The sequence below is a fragment of the Phyllobates terribilis genome, unplaced genomic scaffold, assembly GCF_046119375.1.
Source record: "Phyllobates terribilis strain yellow unplaced genomic scaffold, ASM4611937v1 Scaffold_2__4_contigs__length_985480577, whole genome shotgun sequence".
Lineage (NCBI taxonomy): Eukaryota > Metazoa > Chordata > Amphibia > Anura > Dendrobatidae > Phyllobates > Phyllobates terribilis.
Window position 1 is genome coordinate 658821479 of NW_027362762.1, and position 11046 is coordinate 658832524.

General features: G+C 39.6%; 1 protein-coding gene across 2 annotated transcripts; it reads right to left on the bottom strand.

Moving 5' to 3' along the window:
- Positions 1-477: 477 nt before the first annotated feature.
- On the bottom strand, positions 478-10681 carry LOC141252920 (triggering receptor expressed on myeloid cells 2-like). Of its 2 annotated transcripts, XM_073670680.1 has the most exons (5): positions 10491-10681; positions 9552-9957; positions 9346-9459; positions 2745-2931; positions 478-2185 (listed from the first exon to the last, which is right to left on the bottom strand). In XM_073670680.1, exons 1-4 carry the CDS (start codon positions 10531-10533, stop codon positions 2772-2774), a joined length of 723 nt encoding a protein of 240 aa, XP_073526781.1. In that variant the 5' UTR covers positions 10534-10681; the 3' UTR covers positions 478-2185; positions 2745-2771. The 2 variants fall into 2 exon arrangements, with proteins under 2 accessions (XP_073526781.1, XP_073526780.1); XM_073670679.1 differs by having other exon boundaries at positions 478-2931; positions 10491-10680.
- Positions 10682-11046: the final 365 nt, after the last annotated feature.

Here is an 11046-nt window from a genome sequence, read left to right on the forward strand (position 1 = left end):
TTAAAAACACTTTAGTTGCACCGCAATAATTTTTCTGCACTTTTTCGCTGAATGTTACCGATTTTTGCCTATTTTAAGAAAAAATTCTTGCGTTTCCGATCACGAATCCGAAAGTTGAATTTAACATTTCAGATCGGATTTTGAACATATTCACTCATCGCTAATTGTTAATCAATTTCTCCCGCTGTTGTGCAAATGGAACAGACAACAGGTAGAAATGATAGGCAATTAGCAAGACAACCCCTATAAAGGACTGGTTCTGCAGGTGGTAACCACAGAAGATTTCTCTGTTCTCATCCTTTTTGGCTGTTGCTTTGGTCACTTTTGCATTTTTTCATTGCTCTCACCCCTAGCGTCTACGGTACAACCCAGAGAATTTGCTCAGGTAGTTCAGTTCATCCAGTTCATCTGTAATAATCATTTTACCAAATTATGTAACACAAAAATGCTGCAGATTTGCAGTAAAGATGCAAGCAATTTTTTTAACATGGGTTTTTATTTACTCAGCAAGTACACAGAAAGAACATTAAAACTGGGATAAAATGCAATTAAAATGAGCAGTGAAAAAACAGAAGTCATTTTTCATTTTTTATTTATACACTGCTCAAAAAAATAAAGGGAACACTTAAACAGCAGAATATAACTCCAAGTAAATCAAACTTCTGTGAAATCAAACTGTCCACTTAGGAAGCAACACTGATTGACAATCAATTTCACATGCTGTTGTGCAAATGGAATAGACAATAGATGGAAATTATTGGCAATTATCAAAATACCCTCAATAAAGGAGTGATTCTGCAGGTGGGGACCACAGACCACATCTCAGTACCAATGCTTTCTGGCTGATGTTTTGGTCACTTTTGAATGTGCTTTCACATTCGTGGTAGCATGAGACGAACTCTACAACCTACAGAAGTTGCTCAGGTAGTGCAGCTCATCCAGGATGGCACATCAATGCGAGCTGTAGCAAGAAGGTTTGCTATGTCTGCCACCGTAGTGTCCAGAGGCTGGAGGCGCTACCAGGAGACAGGCCAGTACACCAGGAGACATGGAGGGGGCCGTAGGAGGGCAACAGCACAGCAGCAGGACCGCTACCTCCGCCTTTGTGCAAGGAGGAACAGGAAGAGCACTGCCAGAGCCCTGCAAAATGAACTCCAGCAGGCCACAAATGTGCATGTGTCTGCTCAAACGGTTAGAAACCAACTCCATGAGGGAGTCACTGTCACTGACAAAGACATGAACAGTCTATAATTTTAAGGGTAGGTTAATTTTAACATTGAGAGATAGAATATCCCCAAAAAAAAGTGGCTCAAAAAGAAGCACAGTAAGGTCATGGAGTGCCCTAGCCAGTCTCCAGACCTTAATCCCAAAGAAAACTTATGGAGGGAGTTGAAGCTCCAAGTTGCCAAGCGACAGCCTCAAAATCTGAATGATTTAGAGATGATCTGCAAAGAGGAGTGGACCAAAATTCCTCCTGACATGTGCGCAAACCTCATCATCAACTACAAATACTGACTGCTGTGCTTGCCAAGGGTTTTTGCCACCCAGTATTAAGTGTTTTTGCCAGAGAGAGATCAAATGCTTATTTCTCACTGCAAAATGAAAAAAAATGTATCCTATTTATACAATGTGATTTTCTTGTTTTTTTTTGGATATTCTATCTCTCAATGTTAAAATTAACCTTAAAATTGTAGACTGTTCATGTCTTGTCAGTGGGCAAACTTACAAAAACAGCAAGGGATCGAATACTTATTTCCCCTACTGTGTGTATATATATATATATATATATATATATATATTGCATAATACAAGCAACCCATTTTGTATGTCTGCATCCTAAGAGCCATATCTATTTTTTTATTTTTCTGGAAACATAAAGTTAATTACAAGTACCTTTATAGGTACAACCCTTAAAATGAGTTTATTAGAACCATATTGGAGTACATATAATTTATTGACTTATTTTTACAATTTGTGATCAATAAGGAATGGAGGAAAACTGCACATTCATATTTTATTTCTTACGCAAAGTGCTGTGAAGTATACCATAATTAATATGCTTAGGGAAACTTTTTTTTCAATTAAACTTCATTGAATATTATTTTAGTCTTTTTTATCCCCGGAGCAAGCATACTTGAAGCAGTAATGGATGAAATAATGGTGTGGCATTCCAAAGCATTATAACCTGTGAAAATACAACTTATTAGGTCACTCTTCTACCACAACTGAATAGGCAGTTACTGATTCAAGCTTGGGGGCCTTTGTAAGATCCCTAAGATCCCGATGTTCTCATAGCCCATCAGTGTTCTGTGATTGTGTTACATGGTGCAGATGGCTATACAGAGAGAACTTCCTCACTCTGAAAAACACTATAGATGCCACATTCGCTAATGACAGATGCATTTTAATTATTGGGATCAGAGCTCGCACTGATCTTGACCGTTGCCTTTGGTGCCTGCCAGTGTATTACAGCTAGACTCCTGTTGCAGTCTTGTTATGATATTGGGCAGTACCTACAAGGTCATTATTGCGAATGTATACTTTATGATGAAGGAACTAGTACTCACTTATGATGACATTGGTTGTTAGGGGTTGAAGAAACCAAAATAGGAATCAAATAGGGCAACAAACTCTCCAAGATATTCTTAAACAGATTTAAGTTTTTAAAATATATGGAATAATAGAGCTTTGAAGTATGTTGTCCAGCATTCTAATAATGCAGTAATCTTTTCAGAGACACTTACTTAAATCTCTTGGCTTAGTTATTGCTGTTAATGTGCTTGGTTTATATGTCCTAGGTAAACGTAGTTAATATACTGTGGACAGTCCCTATCTTCTTCCATGGCAGTGTATATTGAATTTTCAGCATCCGAATGTTCAGCAGATGAGGTTAGAGAAAATGGTTCTTGGTCCACCGTAGTAGAGTAGAAACTAAAAGAAATGAAGAAAATATATAGTACGAGTCAAAAGTCTGAACACACCTACTCATCAAGGGGTTTTCTTTATTTTTTTGTTTTCATACATCTGAAACTAATAGCACATTCACTAAACTAAAGGCGCCCATAAACATTAGATAGCTGTTGGCCGAACAAAGCTTCGGCTGAACGTTTGGCTGTCACCAGTCATCTCTCCCATACACAGGAATGCTCATTCGGCTAAGTGCTCCTTTGTGCTCTATGAGAAAGTCGCTTATGGATATATGATCAGCAGTCTAAAAATGGACATGCCCGATTGACATCCTCCCCAACAGTCAGTTGCACATTAGAGTGTCAGCGGAACCTGTCGATATCTGGTGGTTCGGACGATATTACAATAATGTGTATAGGGAGCTTAAGAAGTAATTAAAGTTAAACTGTGTCTTGAAAAAAAAGTAACAGTTTAAAACTATCTTGTATTTTAAATTTTTCAGAATAGATACTCTTTACCTTAAGAAAAGATTGGCACACTATTTTTATTCTTTCAACCAACTTTATCAAGTAGCTTCCAATGGTGACTTTTCACACAGAAATAAAGATGTTCCCAAGAATAGTGATCATACATGGTAGTATAATTGTGAAAATACCAATATTATATATGTTTTTAATGTTTTACTATCTTTACACCATGAAAAAAACTTTATTTTTAAATCAGGTTGCTTTGTATTTATATCCAAGAGCCTTAACTGTTCTTTTTTTCCCATTGAGATAGCTGTGTGACTATTTGTATTTTCCAGGATGAGTCAATGTTTTCATTGGTAGACTTTTGGGGTACATACTAATTTTGATCACTTTTTATTCTTTTTTTAGCAGGAGAGTTAAATATGCTGGCATTGTTTTTTTTCTATGGTATTTACTATGTGGGTTAAGTAACATGATAATATTTTAGTTTGGGTCTTTTTGAATGTGGACATATATTCCGAATTAAATGTATTTTTTGACAATGGATTTTTAAGAAATATTTTTTTTTGTATTAATCGCAGTAGGCATGGCTGAGGTAGTCATCTTTCTCGCTCTGGTGCGCTACATGAAGATGTGGGTCCTGGCTGGGAGTGTGGGCTTTGTCTATGGGGGTGCAGCGCCCTTGCTGGCCGCATGATGCTGGTGACTGCGGTTGGCCAGGACCGGATGTTAAAAAGTTCAATGAAGGAGACAATCACTCAAAAATAAACAGTCTTTTACTTAACATTAACCCCTTTCTGACGTATGACCTAATAGTACGTCTTGGTAACCTGGGCCAATTGGACCAATGACGTACTATTAGGTCATATGGCAATCGCTCCTGCACACAAGCGGTGCAGGGAAATCGCCGCCGGGTGTCAGCTGATTGTCACAGCTGACACCAGGTACTATGTGCAGGGAGCGGTCCCGCACCGCTCCCGGCACATTAACCCCCTCAATGCTGCGATCTAAGTCAATCGCAGCATTGCAGTGGCAAGGGGAGGTGATCGGGATACTCACCTCCTCTTCCGGCCTCTAGCGCCATCTACCGCGGCTTCCCGGATGTCGCCATGACGACCCGATGTCGTCATGACAACATCCGGGTCACCAGACAGCAGGAAGATTCTTTGGTAATGCATAGTGCATGACCAAACTATCTTCTCCCTGTGCAGCACTGACAGCCTGTATAGCACAGGGATGGTGCTGCATTCCTGTGCTATACAGCCGATCAAAATAAAAAAAGTGAAAGTCCAAGAGTGGGACACAGAATAAAAGTCGAAAAAGTGTTAAAAAATGAAAAAAAAAAATTGTAAAAATATATAAAAAAAAAATAAATAAAATAATCCACCAAAAATAAAAATATAATGTACCCATCAATAAATGTTATTATGGAAAAAAAAACAATAAAAGTACACATATTTGATATCGCCGCATCTGGAACGGCCTGACCTATAAAACTGTCTCACTAGTTAACCCCTTTAGTGAACACGGTAAAAAAACAAAAAAAACAAAGCAAAAAACAATGCTTTATCATCATAATGCCAAACAAAAAATGAAATAACACGCGATCAAAAAGACAAATATAAATAAACATAGTACTGTTGAAAACGTCATCTTGTTCTGCAAAAAACAAGCTGCCATAAAGCTCCATCAGCCAAAAAATAAAAAAGTTATAGCTCTCAGAATAAAGCGATGCAAAAAAATATTTTTTTCTATAAAATAGCTTTTATTGTGTAAAAGCGACAAAAACATAGAAAAACTATATAAATGTGGTACCGCTGTAAATGTACTGACCCGAAGAATAATGCCGCCTTATCAATTTTACCACACGCAGAACAGCATAAAAAAAAAAACATAAAAAAATTCTGGAATTGCTGTTTTTTGTTTATTCTGCCTCCCAAAAAATCGGAATAGAAAGCGATCAAAAAATGTCAAGTGCCTGAAAATGGCACCAATAAAAACGTCAAGTCATCCCGCAAAAAACAAGCTGTCATATGACTCTGTCGGCCAAAATATGGAAAAATTATAGCTCTCAAAATATGGCGATGCAAAAACTAGATTTTGCAAAAAAATGTGTCTTTTAGTGTGTGACAGCTGTCAATCACAAAAACCCGATATGAATCTGGTATCGCTGTAATCGCACCGACCCGAAGAATAAAGTCATCTAATCACTTATACCGCACGAGGAACGGCGTAAAAAATAAACTCTAGAGTTAGGGTTGTGCTAGGGTTAGGGTTGGGGTTAGGGTTGGGGTTAGGGTTGGAGTTGGGGTTAGGGTTGGGATTGGGGTTAGGGTTGGGCTAGGGTTGGGCTAGGGTTAGGGTTGGGATTAGGGTTGGGCTAGGGTTAGGGTTGGAGTTGGGGTTGGGCTAGGGTTATGGTTGGGGTTGGGGTTAGGGTTGGGCTAGGGTTATGGTTGGGGTTGGGGTTAGGGCTGGGCTAGGGTTAGGGTTGGGAATAGGGTTGGGATTTTTTTCAAAAGTAAAAAAAAAGATGACGATATGGCGACTAGTGTTGAGCGCAAGTGCTCGCTACTTGAGTTTGCATCGGGTGCTCGGGTATGCACTGAGTATCGCGGACGCTCAAGTGACATGCTCGAGTTTTCGCCCCATATGCTTCGCGGCAAAAAAAACCTTGCCGGGATTGCCTGCCATGCACGAGCGATCCCTGCATGTTTTTTTGGGTGTCTAATAACTGTGAAACATGCGGGCGGGGGCTTGAGCTTATCACTCGAGCACGCGCGATGCATGGTGCATACCTGAGTACCCGATGCAAACGCAAGTAGCGAGCACTTGCACTCAAGAATAATGAAAACTTATTCAATATGATGACCTAATGTTATCAAATTCTGTGTCGTACCTCTGGGTTCAAAATGTTCACTACACCCCTTGATAAAATTCTTGAGGGGTGTAGTTTCCAAAATGGGGTCACTTGTGGAGGGTTTCCACTATTTAGGTGCATTAGGGGCTCTCCAAACGCGACATGGCATCCGCTCTCAATTCCAGCCAATTTTGCGTTCAAAAAGTCACACAGTGCTCCTTCCCTTCTGAACTCTGCCGTGTGCCCAAACACTGTATTTTCCCCACATATGGGGTATTGGCGTACTCAGGAGAAATTGCACTAAAGTTTTTGGGGTCCATTTTCTTCCCTTACCCTTGTGAAAATAAAAAATTGGGGCTAAAACATAATTTTTGTGGAAAAAGTTTGATTTTTTTATTTTCACGGCACCATGTTATAAACTTCTGTAAAGCACTTGGGGGTTCAAGGTGCTCACCACACATCTAGATAAGTTCCCTGAGGGGTCTAGTTTCCAAAATGGTGTCACTTGTGGGGGATTTCCATTATTTAGGCACATCAGGGGCTCTCCAAACGCAACATGGCGTACGCTAATTATTCAAGCAAATTTTACATTCAAAAAGTCAAATGGCGCTCCTTCCCTTCCGAGCCCTGCCGTGCGCCCAAACAGTGGTTTTCTCCCACATATGGGGTATCTGCTTACTCAGGAGAAGTTGCACAACAAACTTCATGGTGCAATTTCTCCTGTTACCCTCATGAAAATGCAAAATTGGAGGCTGAAAAACATTTTTGTTGCAAAAATGTGAAAATTTTATATTTACGGCTCAATGTTCTAAACTTCTGCGAAGCACCTGGGGGTTCAAGGTGCTCACCACACATCTAGATAAGTTCTCTGAGAGGTCTAGTTTCCAAAATGATGTCACTTGTGGTGGGTTTCTACTGTTTAGGCACATAAGGGGCTCCCCAAACGCAACATGGCGTCCGCTAATTATACAAGCAAATTTTACAATCAAAAAGTCAAATGGCGCTCCTTCCCTTCCGAACCCTGCCGTGCGCCCAAACAGTGTTTTTTCCCCACATATGGGGTATCTGTGTGTTACCCCAGGCCTGGATGCCACAAATAATAAAGGCTGTGTCTGAGAGCAGGAGGGAGGTTCCCTGGTCAGGGACCATTAGCATGCAGCACCTCCTGGCCAGTATGGGGAGCAGGCTGCCCCTATAAAAGCTGGAACTGAATGCAGGGTTAGAGAGACCAGGACCCACTTCTGAAGCATCCAGAAGGGTTCCCAGAGGAAAGGGACTGGTCAGCAGCAGCTGAGGAGTCTGGGAGGCAGAGGAGGAACAGTAAGCCAGGGACAGAGGCGACGAGAGCCGGTCCTGGCTGAGAGAGAACTACTCAACCGGACACTGGGGTCCGAGGCTGTCAGGGTTGCAAGCCCGGCAGCAGATAACCAACACGCGAGGAATTTCAGGTTCCTTGGCCTAAGAAGCCTGGAGGCTCCACCACACAGAGGGACCGGTACAGCACGGAGAAGCAACAGGTACCTAAGGCCCGAGTCGCAAGCCATACAGGGACATGGGCTATCATACCATGAAAAGGGGGATAGTCAGCAAGGGCAGAGAGAGAACGGTAGGCCTACCCACTCACCCTGACCAGTGGGGCTCACCCGAATGATCTCAGACACCCAGGCCCATTCCTACCCTGTACTCCTGTTGGGTCATTAGTACTAACTACAATAAAGACCCTGGACTGTTTGAAGCAGACTCTGAACCCTTATTATTGCGGCCTGCACCATCACCCCCAGCATCCTATTACACTGCCCTGAGGCTACACTCTTCCCGTGGGGAGTTATCCTATCCCTGTGCTGCATACCAACATCAGCCTCATCGGTCTGCCTTGTAGCGGCGGTCATCCCTGACCGCAATCCACTGGTGGCATAGTCGGACATTCAAAACCCTACAAATAGACTGCCACATCATTTGGTCTGACCACCCTGAGCCACGGGATCGGGTTGCCACTACTACCCCCATCATTGCACTGAAGCCTGGTTCCGGGTGCCCCACAGTCCAGGGGGCAAGTCAGCTGCGTGCTCAGGGGAAATTGCACAACAAATTTGTGGGTCCATTTTTCTCCTGTTACCCCTGCAAAAATAAAAAAATTGGGTCTAAAGTAACATTTTTGTGAAAAAAGTTAAATGTTAATTTTTTTCTTCCACATTCCAAAAATTCCTGTGAAGCACCTGAAGTGTTAATAAACTTCTTGAATGTGGTTTTGAGCAGCTCTTTTTCAGGTGGATTCCAGGCAGAATCTGCCTAAAATGCCATTGTGTGCACATACCCTTGAAATATTTTACTGTATTAGACTATGCATTCACTAATACATTGATCATCAGTAATTTTGCTGTGCTCTGATCTTTCATAGATGGCAGACCAAAAGGCCATTGTAGGCCATCTCTACTGATGAAAGATGAATGTTTTGGCATTCGAGTACAGAGTTTTGAGAGTTTGTCCTCATGGTATGGTCTTATATGCATTTTAAGGCCATGTGCACACATTGAATATTTGGTGAGGTTTTTACATCAGCATTTGTAAGCCAAAACCAGTAGTGGGTGATAAATACAGATATATGGCGATATATTTCTATTATACTTTTCCTCTGATTGTTCATCTCCTGGTTTTGGCTTACAAATACTAAGAGAAAAAACGTACCAAATACTCAACGTATGCACATGACCTAAATATTGCACCCGTGTATATTACAGATAATTTGCTAGTTGATGTATTAATTTCTTTATACACAAGTTAGCTGCATGGTTGGCAACAATACTCATGGGTTTTTAACCCTTATATATAGCACTTGACCACCATTGCTTTTATTTGGTGCAGTTCTAATTTGTTACATTATTAGTGTTTTTCTATATACATATATATTTATTTTTTCACTTTTATTTTCTATGCACATTCACTTTTTAAATATCTCTGTATGCATTATAATGGAGTTCATATGGTATATCATTTAGTGGTGCTACTGGCTGTCTCAACCTATGATAAGATATGATGTTCATAAATACAGTATTCTATTAATATAATTTTGATTCCAGGTCATTAGAGCATTATTTAAGGATTTCTTACTCCTCATGTCTTTTCCACCAGATGAAGATGAGTCCCATCAGAAGTAACTTGCATGAGATGAGGCTCCCTCCAATTGCAACCAACATCACAGGGGTTTGTATTGCAGATTGCGACCTTGTTAATAATAAAACACATATATTTAGGTCAGCTGTATATGATATTAAGGAAATATTAAACCATCTAAAAGCAAGGTAAAGCCTTCTTACCCAGATATGCTGTATTGCACATCTGCACTTTCTGACACACTTTCTTCAGGGAGTTCTTCATAAACTTGTACTTTGATCCTTTTCAGAGTGTTAACATCACCAAATGTGACTGTTCTACACTGGTAGACGCCAGCATCTGATTTTTGTAGATTTGTAATATTGATTGTGATGATTCCCTTGTGATGATTGTCAGAGATATCAGCACTCACATTTATTTTTTTGCTGAACGACCAATATGGCTGTATACTAACAAGACCTTGACAAAATCCAACTTCATCTTCTTTACACCATATCTTCTTTTTCCAACGATCTGCGCGTTGCTGATATGGACAAACGATGTTAAGGTTTTCTCCTAGTTGTCCCGAATACACAGTAATATCTTTTGCCAGACTCCAGCCTAATATACCTGATAAAAGACAAACATTATCCTAAGTAGGAAATTGAATAATAAGAAAAATGTAAATGGTTTACTCTTAGGGGCATCATATTAACTAAAAAAGGTGGAGAGCATTAAAAGAAAGAGCACATTACATATCATTTCATAATAATTTGTTGAATTGATGGTATAATGAATATTACTTCATACAAGGAATATTAATGACTGACGTATTAGCCAATGACTATCAATTCTACATTGAGAAAGATTTCGATCACCATTAACAATGGAAATTTCAACCTGTAAGATGTAGGTTTCAATTCTTTTCTAAAAACCTTTACAAAAACGTAAAATGAAATGCTGTATTAGTAATCTATATCTACATTTTATATAATGTTTATATGGTTATATATTAATCATTTGAATTCAACAATATTTTAGATATCTGAAAATATTATTTTTCGACTTTTATGATGCCACTCACATGTACAACTGAAAATATTATTTGACAAGTAGTCATTTTAGACAAACAATAAAGAAAACTTCAGATTGTATTTTCTTACCCAGTAAAATTATACTGAAGAGGGATAAGAAGCATTTGTCCATTTTTGCAGTCTGCAGAGATAGCAATCTGGAAGATCCTCTTTTCTTTAAATGTTTCAGACAATGCAGTTGCAAAAACAAATTATTCAGCCTTTGTACTGATGATTGTGCAATGTACTTAGCTGGATGTACTTTATTTTTAACTATGTTATGGTATGAAGCAGTGCACAACTAGAATATGTGGCAATTTCCTGACTGCCCTTTTAAGTAAAATTACAGTGTCATACATAATGCTATATTTTAAGAAAAGACACGCCACTTGCTCAAAAAAATTGAGTTAAATACTTTGCAAAACTCCGTGAGCTACCCTGATTCTGATGCTCTTTTCAATTTTATGCTGCGTCACTTCATTGAAGAGATATTCACATTTGTTTCTTCTTGAGTGCTCTATGTGAAATCTTTGCTTTGCAGTCCAATTGGGCATTTCTTCAGAATTTGAGTGACCATAGCAAGACTTAAATTGTGATGGCAAGAAAACTATGTCAGGGCATCTCCAAAAGTGCAGTGTGCTAAGCA